Source organism: Brachycentrus maculatus, unplaced genomic scaffold (assembly GCF_059751285.1).
Source record: "Brachycentrus maculatus isolate JH-2025_06_01 unplaced genomic scaffold, ASM5975128v1 h1tg000017l, whole genome shotgun sequence".
In the NCBI taxonomy this organism is placed as follows: Eukaryota; Metazoa; Arthropoda; class Insecta; order Trichoptera; family Brachycentridae; genus Brachycentrus; species Brachycentrus maculatus.
This window is the reverse complement of record NW_028280771.1, coordinates 440,130-461,442: the sequence shown is the minus strand read 5'-3', so window position 1 is coordinate 461,442 and position 21,313 is coordinate 440,130. Positions and strand designations below refer to the sequence as shown.

The 21,313-nt window shown below is 38.3% G+C and overlaps 1 protein-coding gene across 8 annotated transcripts in view; it reads left to right on the top strand.

Annotated features, from left to right (window-relative positions):
- Positions 1-18,670, top strand: part of Hipk (Homeodomain interacting protein kinase) — a 162,813-nt gene extending 144,143 nt beyond the window's left edge. For 3 of the 8 annotated variants that reach the window (XM_088266346.1, XM_088266363.1, XM_088266402.1), the window contains 14 exons: positions 554-664; positions 2,416-2,589; positions 3,634-3,759; positions 4,859-5,086; positions 6,446-6,546; positions 7,573-7,725; positions 9,939-10,088; positions 10,748-10,956; positions 12,654-13,108; positions 13,605-13,847; positions 14,622-14,702; positions 15,512-15,579; positions 16,364-16,486; positions 17,577-18,670. In XM_088266346.1, the coding sequence (XP_088122472.1) occupies positions 554-664; positions 2,416-2,589; positions 3,634-3,759; positions 4,859-5,086; positions 6,446-6,546; positions 7,573-7,725; positions 9,939-10,088; positions 10,748-10,956; positions 12,654-13,108; positions 13,605-13,847; positions 14,622-14,702; positions 15,512-15,579; positions 16,364-16,486; positions 17,577-17,757 (2,403 nt within the window). In that variant the 3' untranslated portion in view covers positions 17,758-18,670. The remainder of the gene's footprint in view (positions 1-553; positions 665-2,415; positions 2,590-3,633; positions 3,760-4,858; positions 5,087-6,445; positions 6,547-7,572; positions 7,726-9,938; positions 10,089-10,747; positions 10,957-12,653; positions 13,109-13,604; positions 13,848-14,621; positions 14,703-15,511; positions 15,580-16,363; positions 16,487-17,576) is intronic. The other 5 variants (XM_088266354.1, XM_088266371.1, XM_088266380.1 and 2 more) reach the window with 3 other exon arrangements.
- Positions 18,671-21,313: the final 2,643 nt, after the last annotated feature.

Sequence of the window (21,313 nt, the reverse complement as noted above, 5' to 3'; positions counted from 1 at the left end):
AAGCGACATTAAACTAAGCTACAAAATTTAAGTGGAAAATTCAAGACTTAATTTTAATTTAATTTTATCCATCTGGTAAAAGACCTCTTGTATTTCTCAATACCATCATTAAAAATGTCAATGATAACATTATCATTATTTTCTAATTGATTGCGCAACCTCAGTTATATGTATCTTAACCCTTACTGGTTCAATGTCGAATCTCATTCAACATCGATTTTTTGCTCTTAGGTCCCATATCGGATGTTATTTTACATTTTTTTCATCATTAGTATTATATATTTAAATTCCAAGCTAACATTTTTGTCACTTGTATCTATTACAATACATAGTATGTGGAGCAGAGGAGTAAAGTTTTGTTTCCAATTGGAATGTAACTGTCTACCTAGATTTTTTTTTTAATTTTAGGGGACCAGAAAGGGTTAATGTATGTTCTTTGGGAGATAAATCCAACGTTGGGGTACAATAATGCTTGGTATTAATAGATCAATAGAGACTTCTTTTTCCCATTTACCCCATTGATAGTATCTATTTGTATATTTTGTTCTTCTAGGAGCGCCGTATAACCCCTGGAGAAGCCCTGAATCATGCGTTTGTGACCCTCGCCCACCTAGTGGACTACGCACACTGCAATAACGTCAAGGCCAGCGTACAGATGATGGAGGTAAATCCAGAATCCGGAGGCCTTCATAGTATTAGAGGGCATTTTTAATTCAAGTTTTACTTAGTAATGACCACTATTGCTTAAAATCTATTATGACGTGTTTTCAATTTTTCGAATATTCGATTTTCTAACAACATACAGTATGGTATTTGAAAATGGTGCAGAATTCTGGCATTTGTTCCCTAAACGAAAATATATTGGGACTGAAATAATTACATGCAATTGGCGAGAAAATGTTAAAACCAGAGATGTAAAAATTTATGTTTTACTGTATATGAGCATCATGGAGATAAGGAAGTCGAGATTTAACTAACAGGGTCACAGTGACGTTGCGAGTGACTCCTTAATATTACTTTGTATATGTCAAAAATTGTACTGTATGATTCCCCAGTCTGCGGATTTTGTATGGAGGATAGTGAAACACCCATCCACATTCTCTATAATTGTGACCCACTCGCTCGCAATCAAAGTCACATCCTTGGAGGACCACTACTGGACTCCGAGAAGGTGAAGCTCCTACCACCAAGACAGCTACATGACTTACGTAGATCTTGAGAGTGAGCTATGACACAGAGGGAGGTTGCAATAGACCTTATATGGTCGCAGTGACATAAGGGATGCAAGGTCCCTTGATCTCATAAATTTTTTTTTCAAAAAGAGGCCCCACTTACTGCTGTTTCAGTATTATCGAGGTACATATTTGTATCCCTTGAAATTGAGCACAATTTTGTTGCTTCGATATGTGTGTGCAGTCTTCCACCATGTTTGATACCATCGTTAAGAGCATATGTTAAGATTCAAATGAATTCAATTTAATTATTTATAAATAACATACACATTACAAACTAAAATTTAAGGCGTATACATGATTAAAAATCTAAAATAAGCATGAATACTATTGCCAAAGATGTAGAAGAATCCCGCTTCAGAATAGTCCTTCAGACACATAGAACAGATCAATATCCAATGTGATATTGTTCAGCATAGCGGTAGCTCTACCTACAGGCATAACCATCAGCAAGTTGGTCCTGTATATAGGAATGTGAAAAATTAATAGAAAATAATTACCCATTAGATAAAATTAAAGATCTTTATATGTATATTATACACATGCAATACAGGACTTAAATTAGATTACTTAGAAATATTAGAAATTATAAAGGCAATTAATAATAATTTACAACTAATAAATACACAAGTAAATGATTTTGCTAAAAGTCCGTTATTAAATATGTTTCCAATCACTCATCATCCCTGATCCCTTTTGACTGTGACTGCCAATCAACACAAAAAAATAAAGCCACTTGAGATCTACCTAAGCTTCTTTCCCTAACCGTCAAAATATTTTAAATATTGTTTAGTAGATAGTTTTTTAGTATTAATCAGTCTTGATAAAGAAGCGGTTAGCTTCGAAACCGGTAAACATTATAATTAATTTTTAATAAAATATTTATAGTGATTTTAAAACAAAGTTACATTTTAATTATATATGAATGTAAAACAATCTATGCCGACGCTGTCGAGAACATACAGACCAATGATCCGGATAATTTCAGGATTATCGATCACACTGCGCAACATTCAATAAAAATGCGTGATCAAATACACATTTCTTCTAGTCTAGTCTAGTGGATTAATTAAAATGATCTTTATTACCGCTGTTTAGCCAAGTTTAGTCAAGGCATGATCTCTTGACCATCTGAAAACAAAGTTGTACGATCACGAATCATGGAGTGCGTTTCCCTGTTCAGGTCTGTCGCCGGTCTTCCGGAGTGGACTACGGAGTGGGGGTGGGCGTGGGCCCCGCGGCTCCGGCCGCCGCGCTCATCGGCAACTTCGTGCCCGCCTCCTCGGCCAACACGCACACGCACCTCACCTTCACCATCAACCAACAGAGGCTGCGCACCGCGCCTTATGACAACCTGGTAAGTCTTCAACACTTCGGAACTTCAGAAAACGTCCTCAAGCACTCGGGAACAGATCAATGTCCGATTCTTCTTCTTTCTGTGCCTGTTCTAACGAAGATCGGCGATCATCATGGCTATCTTCACTTTTGATGCTGCAGCTCGGAACAGAGATTTGGTGGTTCTGCCAAACCATTGTTGTAGGTTTTTCAGTCATGATGTCCTTGGGCGTCCTTGAGTTCTTCGCCCCTCAATCTTTCCTTGTATGATTAGGTGGAGAAGACGATATTTTTCATTTCTCATGACGTGTCTAAAGTACATCAGCGCACTCTGCTTGATGGTTGGTTGGTGGTTGGTCAATGTCCGATAAGAAGATGTAACTCTACCAATGGGTAAAATGGGACATTTACATGAGGACAATTCCTCTTCTTCTTTTTGAGCCCTCTGACCTCCACTGCTAGATATAGACCTCTTCCCCTTCTATCCATTTCCTCCTGTTGGTTGCTGCTTGCAGCCAGTTTTTACCCCACACAGAGACAATGTCGTCAGACCATCTCTTTTGGGGTCTTCCGACACCTCTTTTGTTCTTCCATCGTAGAATTCTTGGGGTCCATTTTGATGCGATAATAAAATCATTCCGAGATTTTAAGAATTTTACTTTACCTGATCACCAGTCCGCCTCTGTGGTGTAATGGTTAGCGTGGTTCGATTCCCAGGGGGGGGTGAAAATAAATAAGCTATTATTATGTCTAAACGGAGGGCTGATCACCTTTCCTACATGTGTTAATGATCAAGATAACACTGCGTTTATATGATGCAGTGCCCTATGCTCCATTGGGGTGCGGGTAAGGGTTTGAATGAATGAATTAGACTCTTATATTTAGAGCGCAGAAGTGATCACCTTGCCTTGTAAGTAACGACCAAGTTAACACTGCGTTAATAACATGTCCTGTGCACCATTGGGTGCAGATAAGGGCTAGAAGAAGATCGCCAGATTTTAAACCTGTTGCGACATCGACATTGCACATAGTAATTGACTAAATGTGTGTTTTTTTTTAATTTCAGTACCAGTTGTATGGAGGAGGAAGAGCAGTCGGCAGCGCCGTCGGAAGGCAGTACACCACGGCAGCAAGACCAGATCCTTTCCAGCATCAGCTTGTGTCCTCAATTCTCTGCCAGCCCACTTACCAGGTAATTAAATAATATCTAAGCCCAATGAGATCTCAACATGAATCTAGGCCTTTAGATAGAAAATTTGTATGTGCTCCTGGCGTCAACGCCCGCACGTGGTAGGCGGCGATTCATTAATTTCTTTATCCGTAACCAATGGTCCATAGGGCACTGCATCAATACAATGCAGTGCTCTGTCTTGATCGTTACTTACATGGCCTATTTTCACTCGCAAATTACATGAAATTATAGTAACTTTAAACATAAAGAGAAAATCCACTCACGAGTAGGCATAGGCTATGAAACTTATAATGTTGAAGCCTGAGTAGGGACATGATAAACGGTGTTGCATAAGCCGTAGCTAGAATTCAGAGTCATTTGGACGTTAGGTAATTTAAAAAAAAAAACATGGCCTCTGTAATCAGAACGCCCACTCGTGCCTCAAATACATGCCTAGAATGGGCTGACCCAAGTGGATATTCCTGTGCTAGAGAAGGTGCTTTTATGTAAATTGCGAGACAAAGGTTTTTACTTGTCATTAAATAAATCTTGACCTTTTAAAATATCTGAAAAAAGTTGAAAAAATACATTCAGAATTTCATAGCATATATTTGTTTTATTTGATAAAAATACCCTATAGGTTATCTTTACTGTAATCCGAACTTTCCACTAGTCCGAACAGAGGGTAAATTTTCAACATTTGGATTATTGAGGTCTTGCTGTGTTTACTTTGTAGTGATTCCTAGTGGGATAATTGAAGTTTTACTTAAGAAATACCACTATTTCTTAACCACTTAATGCTAGGTTTTTTTTTTATAAAAATTGTTTAAAAAAACATGTTTTTTAAAATGTTTATCCACTTTTTAAATAAAATATAACAAATTAAGCATATTTAATTAACAATTACATCTAAAATATTTAGTAGTAGTTCATCGTCGAAAAAGTATTTGAAAAATTCAAAATTGGAACACATTTAGCACGCGAGCGTGACTCCTTCAAAAGTATGAACCAGTTTTGTGAACTGTGTTTCGTTGCGTATGTGAAGCTAATTCTAAATTTTAGAGTTGTGTCCTTGTGACGTTGAAGGTTGAAGATGTGTAACGTAATGTTGTGTCCGCAGAGCATGGGCGCGTCGCCGGGCGGCGCCCTGGGCGGGTCCGGGGGCTACGTGCCGGTGTCGGTGGTGGAGGCGGGGCGCGGCGTGGTGCTGGGCTGGCGAGCCCCGCCCGCGGCGCCCCCCGTGCTGCCCGCGCCCCCGCACCACGCGCCGCAGCCGCACCTGCTGGAGGCCGAGGGCTGGCCGGCGCGCGGCTCGCTCATCGCCGTGGACTCCATCCTCCCCGTGCAGGTACACACGCCCTGCCAATCGGTGGCACATCCCTCACTCCTTTCAAGAACAATTAATTACGATTTTGAGTTGCAAATATCAAGAAGAAGAACAATTAATTACTCTATGAACAGATCGTACTCTAAAAATATAATTCTCAGAAATAACTCTGGATAAATTTTAGGTTTTTGTTCGAGACGAATACCCAGCTCTCTCCACATGGGGTACTGTAAATTTTATTACAGTTTTCAATTAGTTATTACAGTATTTATATGGGCTAGGTTTCTCGACATTAAACAATATTAAAACGAAGAAACGCGAGAGGCTTAGCAATTTGGATGGAAGAAATGAGAGTAGCTATATCGCTCACTCCTTTCAAGAACGTCATAAATCAAAAATCGTCAATTTTCAGTTGTGCATATTTTCGGAATGCCCGGAAAATGTACTATATCCCAGCAAAAGCGGCATATTTTTAACTTAATATTTACCCGCTACAGGGCAGAAAGTGTCATTTTTCCATTTTGAAGAAAAGTTATTGTTTAATTATTTTTTTAAATAGACTAAATATTTTTCAAATGGAGAGAAAACCTTCAGGTTTTACCTAAAAATATCTGTTGCACAGTAAAAAGTTTAATAAGTCGCTTGATATTTATTTTTAATACATTGTATTCTATTTTTAAACTTTAAAAACGTTCTCCTGAAAAATCAAGTTTTTTTTTATTTATGACATTCTAGAAAGGAGTGCGCGATATGTGAGGAATACGTTAGTTATTCCATTATTAATTTTATGAATAAATAATTATTTAACTGTATACGAAACGCAATGAAAATAATAAAAATAACAGAAATTGCATTTTATGTGTTTATAATAAATATTTTAAAGTTAATCCGCCATGAAAAACGATGAAAGTTACACTTTCAAGTTCAGTTATAATAACGAATCCGCTTATATGTACCAAAAATTTGACGGTCATACGAATTGCCAGACAGAGTGTCCCAAAATTAGGGAACCAAAATATTTATTTTAATGGTAGAAAAACGTCACATTGTTTTGATCAGAGTAGCTGATCAGTTATGAGAAAAAATGGTCAGAGTGGAAAAGGTTAACTGTTCCACACACTGCTCCTTGGTTTTCCTTTTCCCTTCTCAGAAGTTTTGTATTGTTAATAATAAGGTCCTTTTCCTTTCACTCTCCATTTTTACAATCATTCCCCAACACCACAACTCACAACACTTATACTCCCTTTCCTCCTACTCATCTTCTAGGTTTGTCTACAGTGCTTCTCTTATATCATTCCTTCCACCCTCTCTCTGCATCACAACTCTGTCAGCGTTTGCAGTGTGCTCTTCCCTTTTTGCTAATTAATTGTAACGTTTCAGGATGGTCGTCCGGTGTTTGGTGTAGAAGTGGGGGAGGTGTATGGAGCCCTGGAGCATGCGTCGTGGCCGGCGCAACATCATCATCTCGCCCAGCCCAAACGGTATTACATTGTCTTAATATGTTATATGTATATTATATATTTAGGTCATAAAAAAATCTAGGAGCAGGACACCTGAGGTTGAATTCCCATTTTATTATTACTATCAGCAGAAAATATTTGCAAAAATATTTTTTTCAAAATATATCGAGAATGGTGCAATAGTTTATTCATAGTAAAATAGGGTTCCAATTCATTCTGTGTGTGTTTGGACATATCACTGTTATCTCACCAGTGGTGTTCCGAAATACCCGGAACACATCCCCATATGTATAGTCATAGTGTGACATATTTAATTTTCAAGTTTAAAGAATTATATGATGAATTATAGGAACCCAAAATTGAATAATATTGAGGTCCTAAAAATTCCTCAGCGTCGAGAAAATATTGCCCAATCCAATATTAAAATAAACTCCCTTGAGGTAGTTTTTTAATTATCCAAAATTATTTTTATTATTATTATTTTAAAGTGATTGTCCATTAGAACCAATACAATTTGATCACAATGTGATTTGCAAGGTATATGCGGATTTTTTTTCTTATTTAACACCCGCCTTACTACGCCAAAAACATCCACACTGTGTAGTCAATACACATGTAAAATTGAATGATTTAAAGTTTGAAAAAAATAACATTCGTAGATAATTTCCTACATATATTATATTTGAATTCAAAAGTGATGTTTATTGAAGTTTGATACCTGAAAACATAAAAAAATCATCGACTCACACTCACAAACGAGCGAGACAACCACCTCAGTTGACTGCCCGAAAGCTACTGCTGACTGCAGCACATATACGTAAATGTATTATGGAGAAATGCCTAAAATCTGAACTTATTATTTATTATATTTATCAAGATATTAAAGTTATTACAAACAATGTGTACTAGTTACACATCACCAGAAAGGAAGGGTTAATATACACGTATCATGTAAAAAATCGAAATACATTAGTGGGGTGAGATAAAAAAAGCAGTGGTTTGAAAAGAGGAGCAAAAATAAAGCGGTTGTGTTGCCGGTTTGGTCAGGTCCACGAAAGTGCACCACCAGCCCCCGCCGGCTCCGCAGCAGCAGCCGCACCACCAGCAACACCACCACCACCACCAGCAGCAGCAGCAGCACCACCCGCAGCAGCAGCAACACCACCAGCCGCACCACTCCCAGCACCAACACCACTACAGGTGGGTGCTCTAAACCCCTGCCATTTCACCCTCTTCCGTGGAGAGTATTCACCCATTCTCATTCGGCTATCATCGGAGACCTTTGAATGTCACCAGATTCCAAGTTTTGGGAATTTCAAAGGTCGTTTCATCTTTTGTCTGCTGATTTCGGTGTCATCATTTCAATATTTTAATTGGCTGCTTTTATCTTTTGTTTGCGATGTGTCTCTCCTAAGAAATTTCAGACTTTTCCATTCTTCTTTTTGTCTAACCCTTGCTTCAATCCATGGAGATTGTCTGCCCGTCTTCTAAGATTCACCCATTCTCATTCGACTAACATCGTAGACTTCTAAAAATCGCCAGATTTCAAGTTTTGAGAATTTCAGAGGTGTTTCATCTTCCTTGATTTTATCAGCTGATTACGGTGTCATGGTTTTCAACATTTGAATTGGCTGCTTTTATCTTTTGTTTGCGATGTTTCTCTCCTATGAACTTAGGACTTTCCCATTCTTCCTCTTGTCTTATCCTTGTTGTCTAACACTTGCTTTAGTTCGAGTGGTTGACAATCAATCCCTTTCGCTGTTCTGCTTTCTTTCTTAGGTGGCTGGCTCGACAATTTATTTATTTTTAATATACTCCTGTACTAACTTATACTCCGTGTATGCACCATTTTGTTTTTTCTTTTAGTAATATTACATTAACCACCCTACCTCCGGGTTATTTTCAGGCATATTTTTTTATAAACAAGCAAAAATATCACAACGTTTGTTGTCACAGAATATTGTCAGGTATGAAACATGACAAAAATTTGTCAGTGTATGCATACCGGATACACTGACATATTTTTGTCAAGTTTTTATCTGCGCATAGGTCATTCAATTTAATTTATTTATTTCAATTAATATATACATTACAAACTATAAATTTTTTTAATCGTATACATTAAAATAAAATATATGCAAGAACTATTGCTAAAGGTGTAGAAGAATTCCGCTTCAGAAAACTCCTTCAGACACATGGAACAGATCAATATCCAATGAGATACTGTTCAACATAGTGTAGCTCTTCCTACAGGCATAACCATCGGCAGGTTGGTCCTGTGTATAGAAATGTGAAACAATCTATGTTGACGCTGTCTTAGGTAACTATCGGGAACATACAGACCAATGTCCCGGATAATTTCAGGATTATCGATCATACCGCGCAACAATCGATAAAAATGCATAATCAAATACACATTCCTTCTAGTCTCTAAACTATTGTAGCCGAGCATACCCTGGAGAAACTCGGTCGGGTAGAGCCAAGGATAATAGCCGTACTCTCTCATATGGGTTAGCGCGGAATGGTGAAGAAAAACCGCGCATATCACGTACGTTCGTATGTGTAGGGCGGTTAATGTACTGTAACACGCATTGTCCCATCTGTTATTGCCGAAATTATCCTAAGTATAAAACGGTATTTTGGCAACATTGAAAGCTGTCCCACCGCATGCCCAAATCTGATACCTGACAGATGTGCTCTTGCTAAGTAATTTTTTTTTAAAACTAAGTTGCGAAATTTATTGAAAATGTGAAACAATATAAATTTGTATTCCGATTTTACTGTGAATTTACATTTAAAAGCTTTCAATATACCTGTCACTGCCAATCTAAATAAATACAAGATTGTAAGTCCATCACCAAATTTTCTAGAAGTACCCCAGTGTAGGCAGTGAAAGGGATTAGTGTTTAGTTCAATTACTCAGCTAGATCCGATTCCGACTCGATGTTGGCCGGTACACAGACGCCCACAGACAGACACGGAACAGTTCAAAGACATTTACAGAAAATGGTCAGTCATCACATTTCCACTGAACCATTATTCATCGACACTATTTCGGATCCCTTTCACAAGTAACGACACATATAAATACGTATATACACACAAACACATATATTTTTTCTTGATACACGCCTATCACAATCCCAACAAACGATGGACAAAAATAAAAAATAATAAAGAACAACCCTATCTCACAACCTGGCACAAAGTTCTAACCGCGACACTGAAAGACAACAATAACACAACGCAGAACTTTACACAAAGATAACACCCTTTATTGAAGATAAAGATACAAGTATTTTGGCAACAGTTTTCATATCATAGTTAACCACTTCGTTCTTTTTTTTCTTCACAAAAATAGAAGTAAAAATATTAGAATGTGAGAGTAATGTGAGCCTGTGTATGTTTGTTAGCAGGGTGGGCGCGGAGAAGAAGGAGACGACTCAGCTGAGTCCGGTGAAGAAGCGCGTGAAGGAGGGCACCCCGCCCAACAGGAGGAACAACAACCACAACACCCACAACGGGCACAACAGCCACAACAGCCACTGGCCGGAACAATCTTCGTACGTATCACTTTATTTACAAGTTAGATCAAGTTTAACTATCCTAAGTTGAGTATAGGTAGTTTAGGTTAAAAAGTCATACCAAAAAAAAAAAAGGAGGAAAATTTTAAATGAACTCTTTTAGAGATTAAACTCTCTCAAAGTCTCTTTAAGAGTTTCGTTGGAGGTTGTCACTTTATTTATTTTGTTACTGATTGAATCGGAATTCAAGTTGTACAAATTAATTTTTAATTTAAGTTTTACTTAGTAAGTACCACCATCCATTCCGCATCATTTTCAAACAACGTACACCGTACACATCGAAACACGTGTCACAATAGATTTAAAAAAATAGTGATATTTACTTTGTAAAAATTTAATTAAAAATGGATACAGTTTACCACAAAGTAACTGCCGAATCAACTGTGTCGGGTTGTGGTCCCGTGGCTAGTGTCGCGGACTCTTAAGTCAGAGTTTCTCGGTTCGAACCCACTCTACCACAATTTGATAGCTATTTCTAATAATGAGCCGCTTAGGCTCACAGATGAAATATAGTATGAAATTGAAAAATTTGCGTAAATAATAAAAACACAAATATTTCTATTGAAAATAAAAATAAAATAAGTATGTACAAAAATTAATAAAGAGGGCTAACTGTGCTAGCGTTGGTAATGTTACAGATCCGGCAGGAAGCCCCCGTCGGCGTCGGGCTGGGAGTCGGGCTGCGGGCGCGCGCCCCCCGCGGCGCCCCCGCCGGCGCCGCAGCTGCAGCAGCAGCAGACCATCACCATCCACGACGACACGCCCTCGCCCACCTTCTCCGTCATCACCATCTCCGACTCGGAGGACGAGCCCACCACGCGCCAGCCCAAGCACGTGCCGCACCAAGGTAATCTATCTATTTATCTTGCTTACATGGAGGCGCATTCCATGGACAGCTAGACGCACCAATGAGTCCATTCGCCAGGAACTACGCTTGGATGGCTTGACTCTGGCCAATGTCTGTACCCGACGGATTCTCCAGTTCTTTGGACACGTTGCGCGTGGCAACGAGGATAGCCTGGAACGACTAGTTGTGATCGGTAGCCTGGAGGGAAAGAGAGGAAGAGGAAGATCCCCACACGATGGACCGATCAAATTAAGGCAGCAGCAGGCACCTCGGTGGTTGGAGCGCTACGTGCAGCGCAGTCAAGGGATAACTGGAGAAGAGTCATTGCTTCTGCAATGGTCACAACCCTCAGCAATGAGGAATAAGACGTAAAAGAAGAAGACATGGTGAAAGAGAGTAAGGTGAGAATTTATAAGACCTGCGTAAGACCGATCATGACGTACGGCACAGAAACAAGAGCTGACACCGCGAGAAGAAAAAACCTTCTTAGAACATCTGAAATGAAGACTCTACAACCCATTGCAGGCCTAACACTTCGCGACAGAGTAAGAAACTCTGAAATAAGAAAAATCTGCGATGTTGAAGATGTTGTGCGATGGTGAAGAGAAAGAAGATATTTCTAGAGAAATCATGTGGGAAGAGCAAGTTCGGATCGAGTGGTGAGGATAGCAGCAGACAGCAGCATAAGAGTTAGCAGATCCCCAGGAAGACCACCAAAATGATGGAGAGATAGCTGGTCTTGCACCTCACAGGAGTGGACCGGAGAATGACAGGACATAGTCCTAAATAAAGAGGAAGAAGAAGAAGAAGATTTGAACTTCATGTACAGGAAAGAGATATGTACATTGGCGGGCTTATTGCTAAGTAGTTATATCTTCCAACCAACCAAAAACAGACCGGCGCTATCACAAAGGTGTTGCCATTTCTGCGGGCAAGTCCCCGAATGAATTTTTATTTATTTAAACTACATGTACAGAAAAGAAATACGTACATTGGCTGGCTTAGTGCTAAGAAGTTATATTTTCCAACCAATTAAAAACAGACTAGTGATATTGGTCAAAACGTTTGATACCTTATAATAGCTGTTTGCGCAATCAGAGGTTAGATAGTGCTTGAACATAAAAAAAATACAAATTAATGCTGTATTAATTAAGCAAATACTTTATATTATATTAAATATTTATGAAAATTACACATTGATGATAACAAGAAAGGCAATGGAAACAGGGAGTATAGGGAAGGAAGTAGAGAGAAAAACTGCGGGATGAGGTTTGATGGACAGTTAGGATTCTTATGATAGATAGTAATTTCTCAGACATTTCTTAAAAGTTATTGGAAAAGGTGCATTTTTTATTCACCATCGCCACACCTTTCTATGTCGTAAACTTGGAATTGCGGGATTAGTACAAATACACCTCAATATTTATATTATTATTATATTGGATACTGGGATTATTCACCCTACGGATGAGATATCAATTTTCAAAAGCATACTTGGCACAATTCTTGAAAATTTCATATCCAACATTCAACCCATTTCAACATCATGATTTTTTTTAAAATGAAATGTTAAAACTTACTATGGTACCGCCTACAAAACTAGCAAAAGCCATTCAAAATACATAATTAGAAAAAGGTCAAATGATTTTGATTACAAACACATTCGCGTAATATTGATAATGGAACGTTTCTTCTAGCTGTCGGTGAGTGCAGCAGCGGCAACTGTATGGCTAACGGTCCCGTCGAACCGGCATCCCCTCGCGCCAAGCCTGCCCCGCTCCACCACCAGCAGCACCTCCAACAGCAGCAGCAGCAGCAGCACCAGCCGCAGCAACACCAACCCCAGCAGCAGCACCAGCAGCAGCAGCCGCAGCAACAGCAGCAGCACCAGCCGCAGCAGCACCAGCCGCAACAGCACCAGCCCCAGCAGCAACACCAGCCGCAGCAGCAACACCAGCCGCAGCAGCAGCAACAGCAGCACCAGCCGCCGCAACACCAGCCTCAACAGCACCAGCCGCAGCAGCACCAGCCGCAACAGCACCAGCCGCAACAGCAGCAACAGCAGGCGCAGCCGCAACAGCAGCAGTCAAACATACAGCATCATGCGCAGCAACAGCAACAACAGCAGAATCACTACCATCATACTTCTCAGGTAAGTCGAAAACATGTGACTTTATCTGCCTTTGTATTAAAGTTTATGCTTTTAAAAAGTCCGCCTTTGTGGTGTAATGGTCAGCGTGTTTAGCTACCGTGCTGGAGGCCCCAGGTTCGATTCCCAGGGGGTGTGAGAATAAATATTAGTGAATTTACACTCTAATATTTATTTAATATTACTCTGGACTGGTCCCTGAAGCGCAGAAGTGATCACCTTGCCTTCATATAATTAACGATCAAGATAACATTGTATCAATACGATGCAGTGCCCTATGCACCATTGGGTGAGGATAAGGGTTAGAGAGAGAGAGAAATATTAAAATCAAACATTGAATTTTTTTATTTTATTTTGTATTTTATTTTTAAAAACACATTAAAATAAAATTTGTGTCAGTTTTTTCGCCTTTTTATGGCATTTTCAAACTACTGCCGTAGTACTACCTGCAGTAATATTTAATATATAAAAGATAAAACATTGCCTCCTTCATTTGAAGACTATAAAGCACGAGCCGTGCGGCCTGGTGGCCTGCAGCCACTCCTCGGCGGTGGCGGGCGCCAGCACCTCGCAGCAGCAGGCGCAGCCCCAGCAGCCCCCGCAGCAGCCCCCGCCGCAGCAGCAGCAGCAGCAGCCGCCCCTGCAGCAGCAGCACCAGAAGAAGCGCCTGCTGGCCATGGCCCAGTCCGAGTGCCAGGCCAAGCAGGAGCCGCCCTCCAACGACTACATCACCACACCACAGGTACCTATCTATCTACCCATCTTGATACCCATACAAGTGGGCCTAGAGAAAGATCGGTTTCAACATTGGCCGGCCCCTCTCCGCACCCAAATGGCGCCGCATCGGAATGATGCGGAGTTATCTTAATAGTTCATATATCCCTCACGCACACACATGCACACAGTGATGGGATTCAAAATTTTCAAGAACCGGTTCGCTCTTTAGAACTACTAAGTTTAATTTGTAGAACTCCATTTAAATTTATGTATTCATTTTTAAATCAAACACAGCTTTTTGAGTCTACTAAGTTGTATTTTATTAACAAAAACACATAAAAAATTAATATTGTGACAATTGTTTCGCCTAGTTATGGCATTTTGAAACGAATGGGAAGATCAAATGGAATGACGATCCTTAAGTAGGTATGTATACAATTCTAAGTCTAAGACACAATTGTCACATTTTTTATGTGTTTTTGTTAATAAAATACAACTTAGTAGACTCAAAAAATCTGTGTTTGATTAAAAAATTAACACATAAATATTTGAAGGGTAAAATTTCAAATTATCAACTCTGTTGTTAAGTCAATGTTGGGACCTTGAAAAGGGCAATAATTTGAATTATAAATACGTTAAACGCGTTTTTACTGTTTAGCAAAAAGAATCGATAATATGGTATAATTTATTGAATGGTTTATGTAGTAAATCAATATTGCTTCAAATAATCCGCTTAATGTGACAGTAAACTTTACCTTGTTATTGTTGTCGAGAATGCTAAAAGTGTGTATGTTTGCAGTCGAACCACGCGGTGCGCTCAGGCGCGCAGGACTACCAATGCGGCCACTACACTCCCATCCATCACAACAAGAGAGATAGCGTAAGTAATTCCGACTGCGCTCCTATACACTTTTGGCACCCTTCAATACTAAGATGGTTACCTCATTGAAAGCTGTCCCACCGTATTCCCAGATTTGATTCAGAAGTATCTAGGCTTCCTGACAGACCTTTTCTTGCAAAGCAATTTTTTTTATGAACCAAGTTGCGAAATTTATAAAAAGTGTGTAACAAAATTGTATCCCGATTTTACTGTGAATTTACATTTAAAAGCTTTCGATATCCCTGTCACTGCCAATCTAAATAAATACAAGTTTGTAAAACCACCACAATTTCTAGAAGTGCCCCATTGTAGGCAGTGAAAGGGATTAGTAGTTAGTTAGTTCAGTTAGACAGCTTAATTCGATTCCGACCCGACGTTGGCTGGTACACAGACGCCTTTGCGACCCCGACCAGCACAGAAGAGACAGACACGTAACAGTGCAAAATCATTTGGAGAAAATGCTCAGTCATCGCATTTCCCACTCAACCATTATTCATCGACACTCTATTACGGATCCCTTTCACAATTTAAGATTTTTTTTCATTGACACAAACATCTCAATCCTTACAAATGATGGACAAAAAAAAAAGGACAACCCTTACTCACAGCCTAGCACAAAGTCCTAACTAAGACACAGAAAGACAACAGCAACAACACAATGCAGTACCTTACACAAATATAACACCCTTACGATGCAGTACTTTTGATCAAACGTCATCATTTAGAAATAAAATAGAAATAAGATGGTGACCTGGACCATTTTTTAATGCCGGTATTTGCGGCTTATAAAAATTTGTTTGCATTCGCAGATGAGCAGCATGCGAGACTATCAGCCGCCTGCCGCACATCTCAAGACCGGCTGGGCCCCGACTTACAGGTAACTCTTTAATTCTTAGGACGGGATTTTTATTTTTGTTTTTTATTTTATTAATTTGTTCATTATTACTTTTTACAATACATGTTTTATTTTGTCTCACTGAACAAAACCTGTGACGAGACGTTCATTTACATTACAACATAAAATATAGTTGTGTTAACAATTTTGTCCGCCTCCGTAGTGTAATGGTCAGCTCGCTTGGCGTCCGTTCTGGAGGTCTCGGGTTTTTTTTCACTCTAATATTTATTCAATACCCTGGACTGGTACCTGAAGCGGAGGGCTGATCACCTTTCCTTCATGTGTAAACGATCAAGATAACACTGCGTTTATATGACGCAGTGCCCTATGCACCATTGGGGTGTGGATAAGGGTTTATTATTATTATTATTATTATTTAACAATTTACACAGTTTAGCACAGTTAGAAATTGATAAGTTAGATAAGCATTAATGGAATGTATGAATACAGTGTAACCTCTCATAACGCGATTAATTTGTTCCAGAATATTACTTGTTATGTGAAACACACTCATATTTTTTTTAATGTAATTAATCTTCTCAACATTATTAATATTTAATGCATTTACTTTGTGGTTAGTCATTTTTACTTATTTATTTTTTTACAAAAATGTTAATAATACTATTATATAACCACTCACCGAGACACTCACTCACTCATCTGATTTGCTCATTGCGAGAGGTTTCACTGTACTGTACAAAGATTTCACCGCTACGAATGCATTGTGAATCCGTTACTAACAGCGATCATTGTTCTCCCCCTCCAGAGGCAGCGGGGGCTCGGGTGCGGTAGTGGGCAGCCCGGGGGGCGGCGTGTCCCCCGGGTACGCGCCGCGCGCCCCCTCCCTGTACGTGGGCGTGGCGCCCCCTTCCTACCACTACCACCACGGGTGAGACAAGTCATTCACTACTCCCGACAGGACTGTACTCATTCTATCCCACCGATGCTAAATATGGAATTTCCGAACAACTGATGTTCATAGCAATTTAAAAACCCTCACTGTTCTGAGAATGTAAATTACTTGAACCATAAGAGTGCATTATCGCATAAATTCTTTATTTCCCATTATGAATATTCTTTTATCTACCCTCGTAAGGGGATTCACTTGATTTTTTCAGTCTTATATTTATCCAATATTACTTTGGACTGGTATCTCAAACGGAGGGCTGATCACCTTTCCTTCGTGTGTTAACGGTCAAAGATAACACTGCGTTTATATGATGCAGTGCCCTATGCACCATTGTGGGTGTGGATATGAATGAACCTCATAAGGAGATTTCAAAACTATATTACGCCTTGTAACTGTTTATTTGTTATGAAGCACACGTCAAAAGTTGGACTGTCCGATTCCTCAGTCTGCAGATTTTTTATTGGTGATAGCGAAACACCCATCCACATTCATTATAATTGTGATGCACTCGCTTGCAATCGAAGTCACATCCTTGGAGGGCCACTACTGGACTCCGAGAAGGTGAAGCTCCTAACACTAAGACAGGTCGTGAGTCACATAACTCACGTAAGTCTTGAGAGTGAGCTTTGACACAGAGGGAGGTCATAATAGACCTAATATGGGCGCAGTGACACCAGGGATTCAAGATCCATTGACCTCTTATAATAAAAAAATAAGATTTTTGTTTAATTGATAGTTTTGGAGGTCCTCACCAATAAGTTACATTTCAATATGTATTGCACAAAAAATTCATCAAATGCAAATCTGTTCTGTTTTCTGTGTTCTATCGAAATCTTAATTAATCTGACAAAACGTGACTTATCCTGTGTTAAACCAATATGAAATCATTAAATCGCACCAAAACGTAACAATTTTACAAGCTAGAATTCCTGATTACTTAAAACCATTTATAATGGAAATGTAACGTTTTGGTGAGGACCTCTACAGTTGTAGGTTGTAGAGTATTAGGTCTACAAATTCAAAGAGTAGCTAACCTCGGCAGATCCTAAATTTATAACTAAGTGTGCAGTTTGTGTTTGATTCCCAGCGGGGGCGCAGTGCCGCCTCCGGCCCACCAGGCGCGCGGCGGGGCCGTGCTGCCGCCGCCCGCGCACCTGCCCCCGCCGCACCACCACCACCACCCGCTGGCCGCCTACGCCTCCCCGCCCGCGCACTACCAGCCGCAGCCGCAGCTCTGGTTCACCGACTGACGCCCCGCCCGCGCCTTCCTCTGTCTCTAGGCGCCAGGCGGGGGAGATCCGAGTGTCGTGTCGTTTCCGAGTGAAAAGTCACTTCGATCGTGACATTCGGTGACGGAGGTAAAACTCCACCAATTTGTGGACCGACAGTTGTCGTGACGCTGATTCAAGCAGAGTGAAATACCCTCGAGTATACATCGATACGTAACATTGTGCGACGTGATATGAAAAGCGATGTGACATTCGCGGACGAGATTATTGCGGAATGACACCGAGCGCCGATTTGACATTTGTAACGTGAGAAGAAAAGTGATGTCAGCGATGAAGGTCTCCTAATTTTATTTCATACGGAAACACAGATTCGCAGGAGGCAAATTGCGCAGATTTTATTTATATATATAACGTATATATCGAGAAAAACTGGCATATTTCCGCCTTGAAAAAGAAAATGGCAATTCCTGGAATGGAATTATATGTACTGTAAATTAGCCGATTTGTACAAATACTTTGCCTTTATATTCTTCGACAGTAAAACGATACATTATTGTGAATTCATTTTTATGAATTTTGATTACGCAATTGAATCAGTGATACCCGGGAATTCGGGACATGCCGACGAGTTTTTATTGAAGACCAAAGAATTTTATATTCCATTATCAGATCTTTTTATCAATCGTTTATCAGACTCCCTCCAAAAGAGAATGACATTTAAAATTGAGACTTTATGTGTTGAAAAGATTATAAATCGGTACGTTCGAGTGATACTTAAAAGTTTGGGGGAGAGTGTAGTGTAAAAAAATGTTGCGTGTTTATTTTGACATAGATTATTTTCTTTGAATTGTTTCGTGCTCGGCGCACGCACCGTCATCGATCACACGAGAAGAAAAAGAAGAGGAAAGTCGCCGCTCCTGATTGAAAAGAAAAAGAATTAATACGATAAATCTACATTTGTCCTACGTTAATTTAATTAATTTTTTATATTTTTAGTGGTTGGAAACTAAGATATATTTTTACTAACGCTTGATCAATTACTTTGTGTAACGTTTCTACCAGGATAAGTCTGGTAAAATTATTGAAATATTAATATAATTTGTACAAATGTCTTATCTGACTATTTAATTTTTTTAAGTTTAAATGTAAGTATGCATTTTTCTGATGGAAGATGTTGACGTGTTGACGTACGGGCTAATTTTGCGTTTTTTTTTGTATTTGTTTAATTTTTTATCGTATCCTATACATCATTATGTGTTTATCATTGAGAATTAAATTTTTTTTAATGAAATTAATTTTTAATTTAAAAATGCAAACCAAAGATAGGCATTTTTTGTATTTTTTTTAATTGTAAGTTTTATTCCAAAATGTACACTCTAACATTGGAATGGTACATCTCCTTTTGTAGATACGGATCATATTTTTAATGTTTTGTTTTTATAGGTACTTATTTAATCGCCTTATAAATTTTAATGGTAACTTGTTTCATCGTATGTGTAACTGGTCAATAAATCCATCAATCTTCTTTTAACTGTCCCAACTTTTTTAAATAATATTTTTAAACTTGATGAATTTGTAAATCAAACAATTTGTATATTGTAAGAGGCTCGATTTGAGACCGTTTGTTGTTCTCGTATAAGAAAATGGTTTGTTTTTAAATGTATCTTTTAACAATTTTTAATTTTTACATCAGCTCTCGGCCGAATGGTGTACAAGCAGAATCATGGATAAAGTGATTTTTTATCAAAATGTATCGGGCTAGATCTCCAGGCCAGAAAATATCTGGGGATATTTTATGTATTATTTAAAAGAAAACTAATATGTATTCAAATTTATTGAAATTTGTCCTTGATGTCTTAAAATAAATCGGTGTAAAACAAATGTTTCAAAATCCATTCGATGTAATCATAGATGCTTAATGTTTTTAGTCCATTATAGATATAGATGGTGAGAAATCGCTTTTCAATTTAGATTTGTTTGTTGTGAAATTGTTCAATTTTTCATGGATTTAGACACAATTGAGTTACACCAACATGAATATTTACGGGTGACAACTGAATTATTTTAACCGCCGCTTTGTTAATTTTGAAAGACAAGTCATACATAGATGGTATACAGTCGATTCCGCTTCATTGGGAACTAGATATTTGGTCTGGTGAGGCGGCTGCCTAAATTTACCGTAGTCACCGTAAAGTTTAAATGATTAATGTTTACAAAATCGGGCAAACATTAATTCAAACTCTATGGCTAAGTTTTTTTTTGTCCATTGCTTACTGTCTATAATTTTCATTACCTTCATCTAATTTTTGACATAATTACTTCATCAATCATACCTTTGTAGTCTTTCTTTTTGTTGCGGGACGGAAAACTGTTAAAAATTATTTATAATTAGCAATGGGAAATTTGTTTAATTTCCGTTCCTTGAGATTGCTAATAAGCGGTTTCAATTCTATTGAAAAGCATTTTTATTTTTTTTTCACAAGAAACAAAGAAATAATTTTTTTTCACAAGAAACAATGTAAAATGCATTTTGCGGCTCCATAAAATAACTCTTTATAAGAGTAGTTTATGATAAAAATCATATATAAAAATTCAACCTTAGCTGAAAAAGAAACAGACGCTTTAAGTTCATCATATTTTTGTCTCTTTCACCCATCCAACAAAGGTTTATTTTGTAATGTGACATCACCATCAGTTGGATTTATATGAGGTCAAAAAAATCAAGGAACAAGAAACATATTCCCTACTTCATTTGTTGCTGAAGTGTCAATTTTTGGTCATCACCATTCGCAATTCGCACTCTCTTTCTTCAATAAATCGAAGATATAATCGAAATATGTTTTTTTTTTGCAGTTTTTGGTCATAATATTTTAGCAGTACTTCAAAAATGTGAAGACCTTGTCAATTTTATTGAATGTTTCCAAGGCATCTAGAGTTTGTTAAGATAATTCGACTGTTACCCATCCATACAAGTGGCAAATTGATGTTTTGCATTATTTCAAATAATATCTTAAATGTACAAGAAAATCTGTTTCTGCTCTTTGGCTATATTTATGACAATGTCGTATTTGATCCGTAACGCTTAAAAATATGGCCGCCTGAGAAAACAAGCTGATACTTTAATTTGTATATAATTATCTAACAATTCTAATCTTTTAAAATGACTTCTACTGTCAAATTATATAATCTCTATTTGAAAGTACAAAATGTTTGTATATATACATATTTATCTTGCACTTATTTCTTTAGCGTCTTTTGTAAGACATTGGTGTGTAAGCCACGCTTTTAATGAAAACATGAATGTGAATGAAATTGAGTTTTATATACTGTAATTGAGTACATAAGCATTGTATGTACTTATGTTTTGTTAGTACCAGCACAAGCACGTAGTAATTGACAATCTAGGGTTGGTACACTCGACCCGTAATGATCTTACATTCGAAGGATATACGTAATAAACATTTTTGTATAGTAAAATATCAGTTAGTAAAAATAGAAAGCGTGTTATCGCCGTTTGGTGTGTAGTTTATATTTTTTGTTTTTCTATGTTTGTAATAATTTTGGCATTTGACGGATT